The 21337-nt window shown below is 49.5% G+C and overlaps 1 protein-coding gene across 1 annotated transcript; it reads left to right on the top strand.

Annotated features, from left to right (window-relative positions):
- Sap30l (SAP30 like) lies at positions 1 to 7351 on the top strand. Its single transcript, XM_032912628.1, has 4 exons — positions 1 to 224; positions 3477 to 3599; positions 5443 to 5541; positions 7081 to 7351. Exons 1-4 carry the CDS (start codon positions 27 to 29, stop codon positions 7207 to 7209), a joined length of 549 nt encoding a protein of 182 aa, XP_032768519.1. The 5' UTR covers positions 1 to 26; the 3' UTR covers positions 7210 to 7351.
- The last annotated feature ends 13986 nt before the right edge of the window (positions 7352 to 21337 follow it).

Genomic DNA, 21337 nt, shown 5'->3' with positions numbered 1-21337 from the left:
CGGAGGGGCCGGGGCGGGGCGGGGAGATGAACGGCTTCAGCACCGAGGAGGACAGCCGCGAAGGGCCCCCTGCCGCCCCCGCCGCCGCCCCGGGCTACGGCCAGAGCTGCTGCCTCATCGCGGACGGCGAGCGCTGCGTCCGGCCCGCGGGCAACGCCTCCTTCAGCAAGAGGGTGCAGAAAAGCATCTCGCAGAAGAAACTCAAGCTGGACATAGACAAGAGCGTGAGTCTCGGGGCGCAGCGCAGGGCCGCGGGAAGGGACCCTGGGGACGCTCCGCGCGTTGGGCCTCGCCGCGCAGTCTGTGCAAAACAGGGGACTCAGGTTCGTGGAGGCCGCTCGGTGCTCCGCGACGCTGCCCGCATCACCGAGGGTGGGCTGAGAAACCGAGGAGGGCTTGGCACACTCTCCCTGCCTGGGAAAGCGACAGCAGCTTCCAGCTGTCACTGTTTCGCCAAATAGTATCGAGCAGAGAGAGGTGGGTTACTTTTGCAAGAATTGGGCAGAAGGGGCGATGAGGGGACCTGAAGGATTTCTCCAACTTCGTCCTCTCTCCAGGGACCTTGTCGCTCTTTCAGACACTAGCAAGGTGGCCGCGACTTTCCTGTCTCCCGCGGCCTCCGTCTCTGCAGCGCAGCATAGAGCCCGCTTCGCTGGCAGCGAATGAGTTTTTCTGAGATGTGGCAGAAATAAGGCCAAGGCCAGGTCTTAAACGACTTGCTGTGGATATGATTGGAGGGGGCGGGGAATCAGTTTTCTTGAGGGGGTTAGCATCTTTGGTATTACCGATAGAGGTGGAGAGGTACACATTTAAAATGGAATGGGATTGCCCTACGCCTTGTGGCTAATTATAAGAAACTTCCTGATTTCACCTACTCTGTTAACGGTTCTGAAGATGTGCCTACTGCTAACCGGTTAAGAACTTTTCAGTTTGACATCTGTTGCTGCAAGCCCTGAGTGGCAACTTCCAGGTTAGGAATTGAGACTGAGTTAAGGAACTTTGAATATTCAGGGAGCTTGAATAATTACTGTTCAACGGTTAGGGGAAATCAGACGTTGCTTGTTAGCGGACAGGGGAGCCCATCTTTACACTTCGGATGTGGCAGAAACTGAGGCTGGGGGTAGGAAGCAATGGCTCTAAGAGCACACTGCACTTAAAAGCTGGCTAATTTCCTAAACCCATTTATCACCTGGCATGCTTCCAAACCCTACACCCAAGTTCCATTCCTCTATAATAAATAAAGTCACTATCCTTTCTTCTAGACTCTTCTCTTGCACACTCAGTTTTATTTAGTTAACCAGTATAGTCCAGCTCTTTTGGAATCGTGCTTTTTTTTTTTTTTTTTTAAATGATTGGGACTTTTTTTTTTACAGATGTCTGTCAATAAATAAATGAGTGAACAAATGAATGAATGAATGAAATTACTCAAGCAAAACCTGGCTAAACACTCAGGTGTCCCTTGCTAATCACATATGGGAGTGAAAGGGAACTTGAGACCGTCGATGATTTATCCACATGGAAACGGTACCTGCCTCCTGTGTGGGCTGCTGGCGGTTATCCTTAAGGAGTCCTTACATCTGGCTGGCTTTGTTCTTGCAGTAAAGACTCCATTTATCCCCTGAACCCATGGGGAACCTATGGGAACAGTGTTGAGCATTTCACACACACACACACACACACACTCTCTCTCTCTCTCTCTCCTCATCCTCATCTGGAAAAAAGCCCCCCACACACACCCTGCAGTAGCATCCCCAAAGGCAGTCAGTACTTGGGAAGGCTTGTGGTTAGACATGCAGCCTCAGTCCATTTCAAGTTGGTGGTATAGAGTTATTATTGCTGAAAGAGTTTCTATTTCATTCCACAGACTTGGGCAGGAATTCAATCCCAAGGAAGTGCTGTGTTACAAGAATTTCTAGCTATTGTAGCAAGTGAAACAGGAAAGGAAAAAAAAAAAAAGACAACCACAGCGAGCCTTTGCTCCCGCCCTCCTGGCCCCACCCCAACCACAAAGGCAGCAGAGCCCTGAGATTGCTGAAAAGCAGTTTAGACTTGAGCATGGTTAAGGGCAGAGAATAGCTGTCTTATAAAAGGATCTAGCAAAAGCCCTTTTAAAATAAGACACCGCAACCCTTCAGGTGGACACTGGCTGCCTCTGTAGTCTATTAATACATAACCAACCTGCAACTGGCATATTTCTCCTTCACTTCTGGAGAGTGGAGTTAGGAATCATAAAGGAAGAAGGCTTCAGGAGCCTGGGGTCACCCACCTCCCTGCTCTGGGTCTGACATCCTCCTATCTAAGCTTATAAACACCCCATTCTGCTCCTCGCCCCAGTTTACCGCTATGCTTGTAGGAAGCAGCTTGCTCCCTCAAGAGGCACTGCTCCTTACACTGTCAACCCAGGTGCCAGCTGCAGGAATGGGACAGGGGACGCGTGTTCTGTAGTCTCGTTTCTCCTGTGTTACTCTTTAGGATAGTGGCATATGCCATGTCCGAAAGTTCACTGCTAGAGTGGAATCTGGCCAAAGCCATCCCAATCTGTGACCTTGTAAGAGGTGGCTTTCCAGCAAAAGCCGTTTTCAGATATGAGAGCGCCTACCTTGGTGCCTCAGCACTTACTGAGCGCCTGTTGTACACAAGACAGCATCCCAGTTTAAACTCCGGATGACTCACCAATCCGGCCACACAAACTGATAACCACCCGGTTAAACAGTTTTCGTTTTTCCCCTCCACAAAACAGCCTGAATTCATTGATGGTGACTTCCTGTCAACTTACTTTTATCTTTGAGGATTTAAGGACTAAACTCCAGTTCAGATGTCTCCCCAGAACATTTGTGCTCCATCTGTCCCTACCCAGGGCCATTTACATAGGCACTGGGTCCTGCAGGGACTTCAAATGGTTCCTCCAGGCAGCTGTGCTACCTACTTCCTTAGATAAAAACATGTTCTTCACATCTGAGCTGCTGTTGGCACCTTTACTAATATACTCTGGTGTTTATTAGAAAACCAGGGTGATACCCACTCTCTTTTATGTGGTGCTCCTTTGTGGGCCAGATGTGAAGGAGCTGGGGTCAAGTGTTCCAGTGTTAGCCTACAGTACTAGTAGGCGGTGGGAGTACCAGCCACTGTCCTGCGGCCCCATCTCTGCCCACTGCAAGTTTATAATTCCTCCTGTGCCTGTAAAGCCAGCCCTCGCCCAGCTGCAGCCACCTTCTCTATACTGTAGAGGTTTGGATGCTAATGCACTGTGGTATTGGTGTATGTAGGGCGGGGGGTTATTCAAGTTGGGCACGTATTTTCCACTGAGCTGTACTGCCAGCCCTCTACTTCTTCTGCAGTCTGTAGTAGTATGGTTGTAAGCTGTGGCCTGCCTTTCACTCATCCATCTCTCTCTAGTACCTGGCCAAAAGAGAAGGCTCATGGTTTCATAGGTTCCATGGGGTTGATAACACTGACTTTAGGTTTCTTCCAACCAGGTAAGGCACCTGTACATCTGCGACTTCCACAAAAATTTCATCCAGAGCGTCCGAAATAAAAGGAAGAGGAAGACAAGTGATGATGGCGGAGATTCCCCTGAGCATGATGCTGACATTCCTGAGGTAAAAGCCGGCCAGAGTGCTGGTAGAGAGAGCAGGGAGAATAGCTCGTTGCCCAAGCCTCCCTCCTAGCCAGAGAATAAGAATAGTGGGCTCAGACTCCAGCCTTCTCCCTGGCTATTGTGTTTTCTGAACTAATCAGTCATCTTTTGTCGCCTTGCCTTGCTGCTGGCGTGTTTGAAAAGAGTTCTCTAGACTTTCAGTAACATTGACTGGGAAAGGTTGGTGATCAGCTGTTCTGCCTGCTTGCCCATCCCTCTGCAGGCTCGCCAAGGTCCCAGGTAGTACTAGAGGCTTTGCTGGTCTTCTTTGTAGTAGACTGCAGGGCTTTGCCTTTGAGCCCAACCAGTGCCTAACAAGATGTTGCCTCTTTTAACACCCTGTTCTTGCCCTTAAATTAATGCTCAGTCTGTGATCTAGACATCTCTTGCCGCCTTCTCTGACCTGAATGTAAAGATTCATCTTGTCAGTGTTACCAGCTTGTCCCCAAAAACACACTGCAGCCATTTAGCCTGTGCAGAAATTTGGCATTTGAGGGAAGGGGCACATCTTGAGTATGATAGGCTCAGCAGCAGCACCCTCCACCCCCCACCCTGAGAAGCCAATGACATCATTGAGTTGTGTCAGTGCAAACATGTCCTACATACATTGCCACATGTCCTTTGGGATGCGCCCCTGAATTAAAGAGCACTGCACAAGACCATGAACCCCAGCTTCTCACCCAGAAGGTCCCCATGTGCACTAAGGGAGCCTCCAGGAAGGTTAGCTGGGTTTCTTTCCAAAGTGTGCCCGCTCGGGCCCCATGAAAGAGGAATGAAGCCCAGGGTGCACTGAGCATCTGGTGCATCATTATCCTGCCTGAGCACACTCCATGGCTGGGAGTAGAACTAGGGAGGCCTTGGTCTGCAGCTGTGGAGAGGCCTGTGGAACTCAGCCATGTCCTCACACCCCTCCCTGTCCCTTCCCCAGCCTTAACTTTCCAATATCTTTTGCCTGTAGTGTTGCTGTTCTTTCGTAAAGATACATTCGGTTTCTGAATCCCTTTGACCGAGCATTTTAGAAAAGTTTTCTTAGAATGTTTTGAGATGAATGGAGGATTCTAGACCCTCATATTGGCCATTCTTTTTTGTTTTTTCTTCAAATGAGTTTCACTTGCCTGAGTCAGGAGCTTCTCTTGGAGGCAGTTAAAGGCAACCCATGTTTCTGACCTCCTGTATTTCATGATTAAGTAGATTACCCCCTTCCTAGGTTAGCTGAACCCAGAGACAGGAGCCCTTCTTGTCCCTTATCCAGCTATCTGCAGAGACGCCAGGCCAGCCCTGACCTGCTGGTGGGTCACTGTGCAGCCTTTCAGGAAGGTGACATCTGAGGCTGAGCACCTCTGTTCCTGTGAGCTCTGCCCAGCCACACTCTAGCTTATCTCCTCCAGTGTCCCCGAGCTGGCCTTCCTAGATGCCCTGGTGTCCTTTAGCCCTGGTTGTGGCAGGGCTCAGCTCTGTCTGCTCACCAGAGGGTCCATGCTGCAGTTCCCCAGTTCCCTCCAGCCCATCCAGCTCCTCCCTGAAGAACCTGCACACCAACCCTGGACATGCTGCCCCAGCCCTACCTTTGCTCCAGGTGTCCACACTCAGAATCATCCCCCTTCTCTCTCCTCCTCACTTCCTCTCCACTACTGCCTCCCTCCTGCCTCAGCCTCCCTCCTCCATGCCCACAAAGCCCTCTCCACACCTGCCTTTGGCCTCCCTAGTCCTTGGTGGACAGTGTCTCCCACTTCCTTCCTCCTAGCCCTCCCTAAGGCAGGCCAGGCAGGGTGGGCTCAGACATAACTCTCCCCGCTGGTTTCCAGGTTGATCTGTTCCAGCTGCAGGTGAACACTCTCCGACGCTACAAACGGCACTACAAGCTGCAGACCAGACCCGGCTTCAACAAGGCCCAGCTAGCAGAGGTAGGTGGGTGAATCAGAGAGGCCCAGCCTATGCTCCTGTGTTCCAGCTACCCCTCCCACAGGTCATCTAGAGCTCTCCACATGGAATAGAAAGTCCTATTTCCCAAAGGAAGTCATGCACAGAGAGGGATGGACTTGCTTTAAAAGTCACACGGCAACCTGAGGACTGCTGATAATCAGTCCTTATAGGTGTGTGAGTGTGATTATCCACTGTATCTTTAGGTTTAGGGCTCGGTTTTCTTTTGGGCAATGAAGAGCAAATCCAGGGTTCTTTATATGACAAATCGTCTACTAGTGATCTTTCCCTTTAACCTTCAGGTTGTCGTCCCCCATCCCCACACTTTCTTGACCTCTGATGTTAACAGAAGTCTTTTCTTATATAATTTGTGGCACCCAAGAACTTTCTTCGTGGAGTTTTTGCCTTACTTTTTTGTCTGTGACAGCGAGTCACCATTAGCAACTCTCCTCTCCCTCTCGTGTGTGGTCGAGCAGTGCTTTTGGGCGCAGCTTCCCTCCTAGACACATGATGTGCACTTGGCTTCCTCATCCCTCTAGATTCTCCAGCCTTTTGTTGTAAAGAATTTGAGAGGCAGAGAAAGAAAAACACAACCCAAGATTTATTATTTCCAAGTCTGTTCTCCTGCCCTGACCACCTCCATCCGTGCGGTGGTCTGCTGAAAAGCTGCCGCGCGCCCGCCTGCTTTGGGCTCTGTCTGTTGTGTCTTCACTCCTCAGCCTTTCCCTCACCTGCGCAGAGGTCCAGCGGCAGCACAGCCTTGCTGCCTAACCATTGCCAGCACAAAGCGAGGGAAGAGGAGGCGGTGGGTTTCTCCAGGGCTAAGACAACAGAAGCAGAATCAGGGCTGAGCAGTGAGCCCCGTTATATGCACACATTCCCAGGGGCAGCTGTCCCGTGTGCAGCAATTCTTGGGGCCAGACACATCTGTTTCAACTGTTCATCCGGCATTTTGGGGTGGTTTTTGTTTTGTCTTGTTGCAAGTGTGCGTGTGCGTGTGCGCATGCGTGTGTGTGTGTGTGTGTGTGTGTGTGTGTGTGTGTGTGTGTGTGTGTGTTGTCATCAAGGCAGCTGAGGCTGGTCTTGGACTCCTGACCTCTCTGGCCTCCTGAGTGCTGGGATCACAGGCATTCAACACCACACCCAGCTTGACACAATTTTTAAAGCCTCTTTTTTTTTGGTCTACTTCCAGAGCCTGAAAGGCTTGGTGGCAATTGGCCAACCAAGGAAGTCTCAGCCTCCTTACACCACAGGGTGGCTGAAGCCATGCCAGGGATGGCTCGATGCTGCTGAAGTGCATCCACACCTTGGTGCCCTCCTGGGCCGCAGTGGTACACTTTTGGTAGCCTGGGGAAAAGCAGCTAAGCTCTGGAGCAAGGGCCCACCACATCCCGCAGCCCCTCAGCAAGTCCAAGTGCCAGGCAGTCGCTTCTGAAAACAACTCCTGTGCCCTCTCTGCAGAGGATAGGATGTAGGCCCGGTTTGCACATAGCTTAAGGGATTTGGTCTTTCCTCCTGTGTAGACTGTGAGCCGACACTTCAGGAACATACCAGTGAACGAGAAAGAGACGCTTGCCTATTTCATCTACATGGTGAAGAGTAACAGGAGCAGACTGGACCAGAAGCCAGAGGGCAGCAAGCAGCTTGAGTGAGGTGCAGCCGCCTGGTGAGGTGGAGGCCCTGATGAGAGGACAGCCATGCCCTGCTTGATGACAGGTGGCCCCTGCAACATCTCAGCCAATAAGGACTGTTCGTATCTACTGTAAATAAAGTTTGAACGATGGACACTGTAAATGTCTCTGTCAGGAGGGTTATATTCTCACAGTCAGCATGTGTATAGAAAGATTTTGAGATATCTGCTCAGACTGAAAAAAAAAAAAAACAGTGTTATAAAAGGAATTTTAAAACTTATGTCTAGAGTGTTCAGCAAAGCTTTAAATCAGTTCTAGAAATGCTGGGTAACATGCATTTTGGCAGTCACCATGCAGTACCAGGCTGCCACAAGCAAGGAAGGCCCAGCCCTGGCAGCATGGCTCAGTGACAGTGGAATTACCGACTAGGCCCATGTTTGGACTGACCCTTGCCCACTGGGGACAGAGGCATGCCACTTTATTGCAAGTTTACCATTTACTACCATTCAGTGTGACACTAGTCCCCAACTTGCCCTGTGGCCTGTACACAGTGGGCACTCTGTGTGTGTTGGCCAAGAGCTGTCACAGCTATGCAGCTTCTGCTTTGCTCCCCCCACCACTGAGACCTGTCCTGTGCGTTGCTCTCTGCTTAACCACTAGAGGTGGAGGACCCCCTGCCCCTCCACAAGGAGTCCAGGTAAGCCAGGATCTCTGGACAGTTGCACTTCAGAACTGTCTGTTGTGATTCCAGAATTGACACAAAGACATCACAGGCTGGCCATGATGTGCATGCTTCAGTCCCAGCGCTCAGGAGAGCAAGACAAAAAGATAGTGAGCTCAAGGGTAACCTGGGCTAAAGACCTGTCTCAGAAGCAAAACAATAAACCTGAGGATGGCTCATCAGGCAAAGGCACTTGCTGCCAAGCCTAATGACCTAAGTTCAGTTCCTGGCCATGTAGCGGACTGTTCTCTCTCTCTCTCTCTCTCTCTCTCTCTCTCTCTCTCTCTCTCTCTCTCTCACACACACACACACACACACACACACACTCTTAGTGATTTTTTTTAAAGGTAAACAAAGCCCTATCCTTCTGTAAGGATACGGTCTTTTGCATTTTACCAGAGTGAGGAGTACACCGTGCCCTATGCTTCTGGCAATAAGTGCTCTGATGGGCAGAGACGGAGTGTCTGGGCTCATCTTTCCAGTCTTCAGTATAAACCTGCAGGACATCTGCCTAAGTCCCTGTGACTCCTGCTCTGAAGCCCAGCTCTGGAAAGACAGTGTGGCTGGACTTGGCAACTTGGCCCTGTGAGGCAGGAGATTCTGAGATTCTGAAAAGTCACTGCCACCTGATGTTCAAGTGAAAAACTCAGAGTCTGCCTCCTTTTGGGGAGAATGCTTGCTAAGGTCATTTTTTTAAGTATTAAATTTTGTCAATGTTCAAATTAGACCCTTCTATCTAGTTCTGTTAGAACCAGAAGCACCCTGGGAAAGCAAAGCTCTCATATCCAAAGACTTGTGTAGAATTTCCAGTCAGTTTGTGGGGCAAAGGGTGCGTGTAGGAGGAGAAGAAAAAGATTCCTAATTTCCAACCATCCTGTATGTATTGGGCCAAATGTCTCATTTCCCTATTCCACTTCAATTCTGAGTTTTTCTTACACCCTAACAGGAGAACAGAGGCCTGGCCCGACAGTTTTAATGTCTCCCAGATGGCTTGCCTGATGCCATCTCAGAGATCAGAACTAACCCTGCACAGAGCAAGTGGAGGAACATGTGAAGGTTTCCCTCTATGGAGCAGAGTATCACACTTCTGTGGAGTGGGAACAGGGCCCCTAGGGTTACTAGCACGTGTTGTGTTCCATTGTGGCCAAGCTCCCAGCAGGACTCAAAATGCAGTCCCCAGTCTTCTTCCTACCACTGATGGAGACAACAGGCGAGCCCAGGAGAAGCTGGTGTCTGAGGGCAAATGGAGCCTTGACTTAACTGGCCCTGTGGAAATGTCAGTGTCTTATCAAACAAGGAAATTAGCTTTCTAATACTTAAACCAAAACCGCAGGAATGTAAGTTATGTGACTGTTTCTTTATATAAAGTCTAGTTTCCTGTGGAGAGGCTGATTTCTGTGCAAGATGTGGCGTTAGGCTCCATCTCTCCCATGTTCTATGTCCAGATCCAAGTTGGGGAATACCTGCCCTCCAGCCAGATGCCACCTCAGAGTCCTCGTCCTCCGATGAAGGAGAAGTAGAGGCCAGGGCTATTTTTTTCAGCCTTTCAAAACAGAGTGCCTGCGGGAAAAGGCAAAGCTATTTGAACTGACGTTTTTCTCAGGTTCGGAAGTGTGCTGTGTCATCAGAGCAGTGGGTAAGAGCCTTCGAGAAGGGCCCCGGCCTGACTTGGAGAGCATCAGGGTTTAGTGGGAGCAGTGCTTGTCTTGACTGCCTGTACTTTCATATCACCTGTCCATGCCTTCCTCCCTCACACCACACGCACGCACGCGCGCACACACACACACACACACACACACACACACACACACACCTGTGATGGCTCAGTACGGTCTCTCAGTTCCTGGGCAGAACTGAAATTTCAACCCCAGAAGTAGTATGGCTTCTTGTCTTTGATCCAGGCTGTTGTTCGTCCATTCACTCTGAGGGGATCACAAGAAGACCTCCATAGCCTGCCTTTCGTCTGGGGCTTGAAAATTTTTACAACACAGTGGGCAGATTTCTCATTTCGTGGAATCGAAAAAGAGATGGCAAACCAAAATTCCAGGTGGGGGTCGTGACTCCAGGAACGTGGCTTCTCTGTACTGCATGTTTCTGCCATGGGTAGCTGTACTCACAATAGCCTTTCAGAGAGCAAACCTTAAAGTTGCAGGTAGAGGTTGTGCATGTGTGTGCGTGTACATACTTCCTGCTAGTATTTTACCTAGTGGCTGCCTGGTATGTGGTGGTAGGGTAGCTTGTCCTCTGCAGCAGGCGGTCCCTGGCATAGTCCCAAAGAAAGCTGCCTCGTCAATACCATCTGAAGGCTTTCTGTGGTACAGTGAGATCCAAAAGGTTGGAGTCTTGAGTTCTCCCGTCCAGCTTCTCCATTGGTGCTGACATTCTGCCTATATCATCCCAGCCAAGAAGCAGTCTGCACTTGGCCACCTCTAAGGACAAAGAGCTCACTACCTCCTAGGGAAGACTGTTCTGGTGTTAGCTTCTGGCTTTTCTAAGCTCTCTAATTTTGGGGCCATGTGGACAGAGTCTCTCATCGGGCAAAGAACCCAGTCTTAGCATTGTCCCATGCATTTTATCTTTATTGCAGGAGGGAACAGCTGGATACAGTGTGGTGTTTTTAGCCCCCTTACTCCTAAGTATTGGTCTATTGGTCTTGGTTCCTTGTTGGAGATGTTGGAGAAACCCCTCAGCCCTCACTCATGCCAAAGTTGCCAGCAGGCCTGCTAACAAGAATCCAAGTCAATGGAGGCTTCAGTCCCTTACTGGCCACACAAAACCTGTGGCACCTTTGAGGGGAAACTTCAGCTGGAAGGTCCTAAACAGCACATGGCTTTGCCTGCAGTCTAAGGTCCCAAGGCTGCCAAGAACTTGTTCCTTCTGGATCCCATGTGGACATTACCCCGAAAGCTGAAGGTACCCTGTGTCTCGGTGTCAAGGTCACTCAAGGTTGCTCTCCTGTGGTCTTTCTAAGTGAATGGGGGAAATAAAGTCTCGAGAGATTTGCCAAGGTCACATCTTAGGGAGGGGCCTTTGTGCCCTTTGTTTGCACCCTCTAGTCATGTGCTTGTGACAGGCGAGCTAAGGTAAGTTACTCTGGCATGCCTCAGAGCTTATCCCTGGGAGCCCCTCAAGGGCAGTTGGGCTCCCAGAACAAACTGACCTGCAGAATTGCAGGAGAATTGAGGTGAGGATAGGGACTGCTAAGCTTAGCAAGACGACTAGCCGAGGGGCAGACCAGCTGTATTTAGAACCCCAGCAGGCGTGCCCACCACAGCTCCCAGGCCCCCAGGATAGCAATGAGTGTGACCCAACATAGATCCGTAGTTATTTGGAACATTATGAGACTTACCTTACACTCTTTAAACCTCAGTTGTGTCGTTCTCGAGCGTGAATTTTGTTGATAACGAGTAGGCCCAGAGAAGTCAGAGGTTGAACCAACATCATTGGGTGTAGCGTTAGCCTTCCTTCTCTGTCCTTATAAAGTAGGCTCTGTCTCTGCCCAACTCCTGCCTTCCACCCTGTCTCTGAGGGCACTGGCTCTGGGTCCCTACTGAACTAAGCAGGGCAGTCAAACTGGAGGTGGGAGGAGCTCAGGCTCATGCCTCCGGGAGCACGGTGCCTTTGGGGTGTCTTTCTGTTGTTTCATTGGCTTATAGACTGCTTCCAGTTTGTGGTTGGTAAAAGAAAAGTCACTGTGATGTTCGAGGTGGGCAGAGTGGGCCTGGGGCTTACAGTAGAGCATCTCCAGTGGGTTGTTTCCTCCACTGGTGCCTCTGAACACAAAGCCTCCCTCTGCTTTCTCTGCGTTCCATTCTTGCCTGCTTTCTACTGCCTGGAATGCCCATTAGCGTGTATTTGGGGAATGGGGTTTATCTGCTTTGTAAATGCCTTATTGAAAAGTAAGTGCCCTTCCATCCCAGGCCTCTGACTGTATTTGTTTTCCTGCCAAACTTGGGGGGGAATGGGTCATTTGTATTTTGATTTTTGTGCCTGTGGCTCTGTACTGTTGAAGGTCTCAATTCTCTGGACTCTTCCTTAGCATGTGTGTGACTCCTGTTGCAGTGTCACAGAGATGAGATGGCCTGACTCTTATTCTCAATAAATGATCTGAATGAGCAAGAGACTACTCCATGGTTCCCTTTGAATTCCTGCTCAGAACCTAGCTGCTTCTGGGCCCCAGCACTGTATGACTGGCTTTAGTGACAGCCTTAGATACCCAAAACCTTTAGTCTCAGTACAGACAGAGGCATTCGGACCACAGTGGAATGGACCCAAGTCCTAGTCCTCCTGTGTGCCCCTCAACTGGAGAGAGGTAATAGGTACCCAGTCCCTTAGCTCATTGATGACTACCTAGAAGACTAGAATCTCAGATGAAGTGGTTAGAAGACAACCACTAGAGTGCCCCCAGAGAGGCCCTTCCCTCTGTCTCTGCCTTGTGGGGACATATTGAACAGATCTTATGATAAGAGAAGTGGAAATCTAGACCCTTCTGTAACTATCTCAATGCCAAAGTATCAGAACTTTGCTTCACCAGCTCATGGACTGTTGTGTCTCCTCCTGCACTGACATTTGCTATTGCCAGTCCCCAAACTGGTCACGTGCACAGACATCCCACAGTCTGAGAAGCGGGGCTCCGTGACTGAGCTTTGAGCCTGCAAGTTCCTTAGGCCCCATGGGCTAAGACCCCCTGCCCAGCCTTACAGCGCTGCGGGCAGGCTCAGCATGCTGTACCTTGCCCACACTGCTGTCTTCAGAAGGCCCAGGAAGGTAAATGACAGTTGGGTTCTGTTTGTTCTTACTGCAGTCTGGCTATGTCCAGGCCAGCCTCCAACACATGATCCTCCTGCCTCTACCTCCTGAGTGTTGGGATTATGGAGGTGTAACACCTGGCCATGGCTTTCCTTTTCTTTTTGTCTGTTTTTTGAGACAAGGTCTCATGTAGCCCAGGCTGGATTCTTAACCCCATTGCCTTGTCATATCCTCTGAGTGCTGAGATTACAGCGTGTCCTGAGTAACTAACAAGATTGCTTTTAAGATAAATTTTAACAATGTTTTTATTAATTCTTCAGGAACCCTATACAATGTATCTAGAACGTATTCGCCCCTCCCCCAACCCTCATATCCATTCTTCCCACTTTCCCATCCCTTCCAACTTTGAGATTTCGTCTTTTTTCTTTCTTTCTCTAGCAAATCCAACTTATGTTGCCCCTTGGGGGTGGGGCCTGCCCTGACTTGCAGTCCACCTATCAAGCTGTCACTTCACTAAAACCAACTCTCCCTCTCCCAGCAATTATCAAAGGCCCATAGGTCCTCAGCCCACCGTTCCCCTCTCTGCTGGGATTTTGTGTTATTTGCCATCTACTTAAAAGGAGAAGCCTCTCTGATGAAGGCTTCGAGATGCTCGGATCTGTGGGTGTGAGGACACATCCTTAGGAGTCAACTAATACCATGCCCTTAGAAGAGTAATTGTGTCAGGTTCTCCCTTAGGGTCCGTGACCTGCCTGGCCACGGGTGTGAGGTCATCACTCCAGCATACCCAGCTCAACTGACGGAAGTTTCAAAGTCCACTCCTCCCATGTCCACGCAGCCTCAGAATGAGAAGGCCAGCCAGAGGTGGGAGGGCATTCTTATGATCCTAGCACTTGGGAGGTAGAGTAGCAGGTCTGTCGTCCATTCAATGGCAATTGGAGAAAAGCAGGAGAGTAAAAGAGAAAAATAAGAAATGGGGGAGGGGGGCTAGAGAGATGGCTCAGTGGTTAAGAGCACTGACTGCTCTTCCAGAGGTCCTGAGTTCAATTCCCAGCAACCACATGGTGGCTCACAGCCATCTGTAATCAGATCTGGTGCCCTCTTCTGGCCTGCAGGCGCATACACGCAGACAGAAAGCTGTATGATGTATATATACATAATAAATAAATGTTTAAAAAAAAAAGAAATGGGGGAGGGAAGGAGGGAGGGAGGGAAGGAAGAAAGGAAGGAAGGAAAAGATGGAAGGAAAGGAGGAGAGGAAGAGGAAGGAAGGAAAGGAAGGGTAGGGGGAGAAAGGAAGAGAAGGAAGGAGAGGGGAAAGAAGGAAGGTAAGGGAAGGAAGAAAGGGAAAAAGGAAGGAAAGGGAAGAGGAGGGGAAGGAAGAAAGGGGAGGGGAAGGAAGGAATGAAAGGAAGGAAGGGGAGGGGAAGGGAGAGAGGGAGGGAAGGAGTACGCATGTTTTTAAACCTAGCACTGGGGAAGCATGGGTAGGCAGATCTCTGTGAGCTCCAGGCCAGCCTGGACTACTTCGTTCTAACCCAGCCGGGCCTGTATAGCGAGACTTTCACCGGAAGAAAGAAACAAGGAATGAAAGAGAAAAGGAAGACTGCCTGAGGCTGGAGATGTGGCTCAGGCCACGAAGTGCTCGCTTAGCTATATGAGGTCCTCGCACAACATAAACGGATGTGATCACACTCCTGTCCTCCCAGCCATCGGAAAGCAGGGGCGGGAGGGTTAGAAGTTCAAGGTCATCCTCAGCTACAAAACGAATTTGAGGCTAGCCTGGGCTACATGGTACACTATTAAAGAAGGGGAAGAGAATGACAGAAGGAAGAAGGAAGAGGATGAAAAGAAGAGCCACTTGCATGGCAGCAGTTAGGAAAGTAACATCAAAATAACCTGTTCCGAGTGGGCTGCCTGGGAGCCCGATGGGCTTGTGGGAAGACACTGCATGCAGGGGGCTGAGTGCTCTGTTTCCACACAGTTCTCCATGGTTTACAGGGCTCTTCCTTTGAGCTGTCAAGCCCACTGTGCACAGCGCACAGCATCTCGTGGGCATCCACTCAGCTCATCTCACTGTTGTCCTCTACGTAGGACCCGTTACCAGCTCCCATTAATGATGTAAAGACACTCAGAGGGTGTGGCTCTTTCCCACCCTCTCACCCCCAAAGGACAATGAGGTGTTAGAACTACTTCAGGAGTGGACCCAGGGTTCATTTGACTCCATTCGTCAAACCCCACAGCGAAGAACCCGGAGTGCTGTGCTTCGAAGCCGCACCGCCGTAGGGTCACCCTGGTCGTCCTCCATGGGATTTGCTCAGTTTTAATGAGGGATTCCGGGAAGCCACTACAACTCTAGTTAGGGAATTTAATAGGGTCTAATGGAGGTTAACAAGGAACACCCAACCTTCCGGCCAGGTTTTAGCTTACCAGAGCCCAAGAGTATTAATGGGAAAAAGGACTACAAAGGCTTGCCCGGTTAATGGGGTTAATGAAACCCTCAGAGGTTAGTGAGAGGGACAGTGCAGGAACACACTTCTGCTAAGGAGCCTGACAGCTGGAGGTCAGTACAGGTTTATTAAATGGCTATAGCCTGTTGCTTCTTTCCCTGCACCAACGTGGAGAGGCAGCCAGGGATGGCTACCAGCGCTATGCCAAGTGAGAGAAGCCTGGTTGGTGGATTTGGGAGTAGGCTGCTTCCTGGTGCTTTCTGGGTATTCTCTAAACTGTATAATGGTCACCAGGTATGGGCGCCCTAATTAACATTTGACGTATGGTTCTCAACCTTCCTAACGATGCAACCCTTCAATACAGTTCCTCATGCGGTGGTGACCCCCAACCATAAAATCATTCTCATTGCTGCTTCATAACTGCAATTTTGCTACCATTATGATCATAGTGTAAGTATCTGATGTGCAGGATGCTCTTAGGGAACCCCTGTGAAAGAGTCGTTGGACCCCCCAGAGAGATGGACTACAGACACAGCAGATGATGACCTTGAACTTCTGATCTTCCTGCCTGTACCTCCCAGGTACTGGGAATCTAGGCATGTACCACCACTTCCAGTTCGATGGGGCTCTGGGAGTCGAGTCATAGCCCCATGCATTCTAGGCAAGCGCTCTACCAACTAGGCCATATTGCCAATGTCCAAAGCCAATTTTTAAATTTTATACATATATATATGTACATTAGACTCCTTTATACGTAGGTTATATGTACATTATGCTACCTGTGTGCACACCCAGGGAACTGGAGTTATAGGTGACTCTGTGAGCCACCCACCATGGGTGCTAGGAACCAAAGCCTGGCCCTCTAGAAGAGCAGTCAAAGGCTCTTTCCTGCTAAACCGTCTCTCCAGAACACTGCTTGTTATTTTTGTCTGTTGGGTTTTTTGAGACAGGATTTCCCTGTGTATCCCTGACTGCCCTAGAACACTCTCTCTCTCTTTCTCTCTCTCTCTCTCTCTCTCTCTCTCTCTCTCTCTCTCTCTCTCTCTCTCTCTCTCTCTCTGTAGACCAAGCTGTCCTAGAAACAGGCTGGCCTCAAATTCAGTGATCCCCCTGCCTCTGCCTCCCGAGTGCTGGGATTAAAGGCCTGTGCCACCACTGCTGGGCAACAATGCAGACTTAAATCTGGGCAACACTTGTGTCTTCTAAAGGGCCATCACCCCGCTCTCTCTGTAGGTTTTTATCCCGTGCTGTGGAACAGTGGTAGTGAGGAAGAGGAGAGTGGAACCTGTCAGCTGGTCATGTATTGGTCATCATTCACTGTGTTCCAGCTTGGATGCTAAGCACCTTACATGCCTGACAGTCGATACTGAGCAGGCCTCTGAGCAAAACTCCCACCATCCCCATCAGACCATGCCTCATTGTCAGTGGCCATTGTGGATCGGCAGAGCCTGGTGACTGTTGACACTCCTTCAGAGACGGAAGGTGTGGGCAGGGTCATTAGACCCTCACCTGAGGTTCCAGCACTCCTCCCAGCCATTTGTGTGCAATTCTACCCTAATTGCACTTGGCCTAAAGGGACTCAGGAAAAACCAGGGTTTGTAGTCTGGGAGAACTGAACTAAAGAAGGGTTCCACCAATTGCAACTGTGGGGAAGCCATCATTCCTGCTGGGTGAAGTCTTTCCAGTGCACCTGTTTGGGGTCACCCATGCACCTGTGCAACCTCTTAACTGTGGTCTGTGCAGACACACAGCAAACTCCTTGGTCCCCCCAGAGTGGATTGGTGAAGTCATGCTTTGGTTAGTCTTTGGGTTCTAGGAGGAAGGTTAGACTCTGCTTACATCTCGATGGAGAACAATTCTCCCTCTTGACCACCTCAGTGGGCAAGTGCCAGAGGTGAAACCTTGGACACCCCCGAGTGAGGACTGAGGGAAACCATGATGATAGGACCCTGGCCCTCCAGGGATTTGTCTAAATGACATGAGGTTGGACTTGGTTGAATTCAACCTGAGCAGTTTCTTGGCAGCCATCCCCAGCTGAGGGTGTTTTTCTCCCCGGTTGCTGATATCATATCTATATTTCTGCCTAGGAATATTCCAAAGCTGGACATGGAGTGATAGTGAGGAAAGCTGTCTGTTTAATAACCTTCCAAGAGGTAGAGAGAACCGTGGAACCTTGAGGTATATGCTGACAGTCACATAGACTCACCAAGAGTTCAAGTCCTTCCCTGGGATCTTGTGGTGGGCCTCTCACATGCACCATGCGACCCTCAGCACAAAGAGAAGAGGAAAGTTGATCGTGTCAGAGAGAGGAAAGAAGTGTAAGAGCGTTAGTCTTATGGAAAATCCTCCCTGCCATCCATTAGCCCAGTACAGCAGAATGGTAGCAGGAGATAGGTCGATTACTGCAGGACTGCCATGCCTTCGGTGGCCTCTGTTTGTAGAAAGTATGCCCTGTATTTTGGACTTTGCAAAACAAGGGGCCCTAGACATATTTTGTCTCTGAGTGTCTTCAGGTTAGAAAGCCCAAGTGATCTTAGACTGCAGACCCTGAGTTATCTCGGAAATTGGCATCAGGCCCAGAACTTCCGGTTCGATAAGCCTGCTGTGTCTCCTCTCAGTGCCCAGAATCTCCTAGGCTTTTAGCGCAAGGGTTCCCATCTATCTGTGCTGCTCTGTCAAGAGAGACTTTTAGATTTTGGGAGGACTTTTCCGCACTCACGGCGCAGAAGAGGCAGTCTGGCCACCAGGGGGCGCTCTCTCCTTGGTCGGCGGCAGCCTGGGTCACAAATCTTTGGCTGTTACTGATGCAGGCAAGGCCCTAGACAAGCAACGACAGAAAGGGAGTTAGAGTTCTGGCCCCATGCCCTTGATTTGCAGCTGGCCGGTGATCAAAGGCACACAGCCTAATCTTCTACCCCCCACTTGCACACATGCACACATGCACACATGCACACACACTCACAAACACCACCACCGCTTCTCAGGCCTGAGTAGCCTACCACTACCCCCACTCTGCCTTCCCCCAAGAATTCTGAGCAAGCCAAACGGTTCATCCCAGCCACCACAGCAGCCATGTTAATGGCTGTTGTCCACCTCTTCTCAATGCCAGGCAGTTTTCTAGGCATTATTCACCCGTCCCAGATCTCTGCGGCATCTCCAGGAGCTAGACTCCCATTCCATGGAAAGACAGCTCTTACTCAAAGGTTGAGACACCAGCACACAGCTCATCCAACCAGCTGAAAGCCATTGTGAATATATGCTCTGGAGTCCAGCAGGCCTCTCTCTTGACCTCAGTGTGTGATATTCTGCTTCAAAAACACTGACTTGGGGCTGGAGAGATGGCTCAGCGGTTAAGAGCACAGACTGCTCTTCCAGAGGTCCTGAGTTCAATTCCCAGCAACCACATGGTGGCTCACAACCATCTGTAATGGGATCTGATGCCCTCTTCTGGTGTCTGAGACAGCGACTCACATATCACATAAAATAAATCTTTTAAAAAAAAAAAAAAAATTTAGCTCAAAAAGGCCCTGGGTTCGGGTCCCCAGCTCCAAAAAAAAAAAAAAAAAAAAAAAAAAAAAAAAACAAAAACAAAACAAAACACTGACTTATATCCATTTTGGCCTGAAACCTGAAACGAAGACAGATACAGCCAGCCCCCTCCAGCCACCCCCTTTTTTTGGAACTCGATTTGTAGGCCAGGCTGGCCTTGAACTCACAGAGATCCACCTGCCTCTGCCTCCAAGTGCTGGGATTAAAGGCGTGTGCCGTCCGACCAGGGAGAGAGCGCCCCCTGGTGGCCAGACTGCCTCTTCGAAACAGGGTTTCTCTGTGTGTAGCTCTGGCTGTCCTGGAACTCACCCTGTAGACCAGGCTGGCCTCGAACTCACAAAAGATCCACCTGTAGTGCTAGGATTAAAGGCATATGCCACCACTCCCTGGCCCTGAACATCTGAGACATTCAAGGACAAGCTGCTAGAAGAAGATTGGCCCGAGGGCTCCTGACTTAGTAGGCTTGATCTGGAACCAGAAAGACTTTCCCAGGACATGCCACACCATACTACCCAATTCCTGCCTTCCTAAATCTCTCTACACCCTGTCTGAGTCTGAACCTTAGCTCTCGAGCCTAACAGTTACACCATTGAGGAAACAGTCAAACTCTTGGCCCTGTTTGCTGACACATATCTTTAATACCAGCATCGATGAGGCAGAGGCAGGGGAATCTGCGTGAGTTCAAGGTCAACCTGGTCTACATAGTTCCAGATCATCTGAGTTACACAGTGAGACACAGTCTCAAAAAATAAATTAGTAAACAAAACAAAACAAACAAACAAACAAAAAAGACTGAACTCCTGAATCCAAAGCCACAGGTAAATCCAGGTGGTTTAAGCAACACTATCAGAAGCACTCAGGAGCTGGAGAGTGAGCGTGATTGGTGGAGTGCTGGCCTAGCATACATGAAGCCCTGGGTTCCGTTCTTAGCACTAACTGTGATGACACGTACCTGTTCCTAGCACCTAAGGGAAGGAAGTAAGATCAGAAGTCAACGTCACCCTCTCATGCACAGAGAGTTCAAGGCTAGCCTGGACTACTCAAGAGATCCAATCACAATCAATCAATTACAGTAAACACTCAGTTTAAAAACAAAAAAAAGTGGTGGCTGATTGACATGATCACTGAGAGTCTGTGTTGCTGATTGACTATTTTAATTTGTATGTGTGTAAGTGGTTTGGATGCATGTATGTATGTGTACTGCCTGGTGCCCCTGAAGGCCGGAAGGCTCTTAATCACTGAGCTGTCTCTCTAGCACAAGCCTCTCTGTCTCTCTCTGTCTCTGTGTCTGTGTCTGTCTCTCTGTCTCTCTGTCTCTCTCTGCCCCCCCCTTTACTTATTTTTGGATTAAAGAACCAGCCTTAAGTCTTTTTTAAAATGAAAATGTAAGCACTGGAAAGACAGCCCAGTGGTCACGAGCACTGGTTGCTCTCAAGTATCTGTGTTTGGCCCACAACCATCTGTAACTCTGGTTCCATGGGGTCTGACACCATTTTCTGGCTTCCTCAGGCACAAGGCATGCATGTGGTACACAGACATACATGCATACGCTCATACACATAACATAATTTTTTGAAGGCTTAAAAATGATTTTAAGATAAATTTTAATTACATGTGTTTATTCGTTGTGTGTGTTGTGTGCACATGTGTCGCAGTGGGGAAGGCACAATGCCAGGCACACATGTAAAGGAGTTAACCCCTGGAACTCAGGTCCTCAAACTCGGCAGCAAACACCTTTAGCCACTGAACCTTCTGACCAACCCCTCTCTTCCTATTTTTTAAGAATTATTTATTTTATGTATGTGAGTCCACTGTAGCTGTCTTCAGACACACCAGAAGAGGGCATCAGATCCCATTACAGATGGTTGTGAGCCACCATGTGGTTGCTGAGAATTGAATTCAGGACCTCTGGAAGATCAGTCAGTGCTCTTAACCACTGAGCCGTCTCTCTAGCCCCTTTCTTCCTATTTTTAATATAGCTACAATTTTTTTTTTTTTTTTTTTTTTCGGAGCTGGGGACCGAACCCAGGGCCTTGCGCTTGCTAGGCAAGTGCTCTACCACTGAGCTAAATCCCCAACCCTAGCTACAATTTTTAATTCCCTATATGGAACACCTCTGTGGTTTGCACACAGTTTCTACTAAACAGTGCTGCCTTAGACAGACGCTTTCCTCTGTTCGAATGCTAGAGCCTTATGTAAGCCTCAGTTTACCTTCTGTGAGCCTTCATTTACCTTCACTATATGGAGTATAATGTCCTTGACCCTGGGATTCATTCTCTGGCCATGTGCCCTTGGGCAAGTCCATGAAACACAAGCCCGCTAGAAATAAGTCTGTGTTTTTCCAAAGTGAACAAACTCAATTAAGCAGGCTGTGGGCAGGTTCAATCAAATAATGGAACCAGTTCGCTATACAGAACAGCTAATGCGATGCCGTCCTGATCTAGTTACAGGACAGGGCCCGGGGACACTTTAGATGACTCTTCTCCTTTTGTAGATAAGGAAAATGAGGTTCAGCTGGGCTGCTGGGGAGCTGGCTCAGGAGTAGAGCACAGCCTGGCATGTGGGGGGCCCTGGGTTCTGGCCCCAGCACCGTGCACACAAGCATGTAGAGACACAGAGAGACAGACAGAGAGAAATGGCAGGCGACTTGGCCCGCATTAGGAATAGAAGCTGATAGTAA

This window comes from Rattus rattus, chromosome 9 (assembly GCF_011064425.1).
Source record: "Rattus rattus isolate New Zealand chromosome 9, Rrattus_CSIRO_v1, whole genome shotgun sequence".
NCBI classification, from domain to species: Eukaryota; Metazoa; Chordata; class Mammalia; order Rodentia; family Muridae; genus Rattus; species Rattus rattus.
The sequence above is the reverse complement of the archived record's forward strand: the minus strand, read 5'-3'. Positions and strand labels throughout refer to the sequence as shown.

What these genes read in the sequence shown, in the direction of transcription:
- Sap30l (XM_032912628.1), top strand. Translation starts at nt 27, where the DNA reads ATGAACGGCTTCAGCACCGAGGAGGACAGCCGCGAAGGGCCCCCTGCC. An exon ending in AGCTGGACATAGACAAGAGC is followed by an intron (nt 225 to 3,476) that starts GTGAGTCTCGGG and finishes TCTTCCAACCAG; the next exon opens with GTAAGGCACCTGTACATCTG. An exon ending in ATGATGCTGACATTCCTGAG is followed by an intron (nt 3,600 to 5,442) that starts GTAAAAGCCGGC and finishes GCTGGTTTCCAG; the next exon opens with GTTGATCTGTTCCAGCTGCA.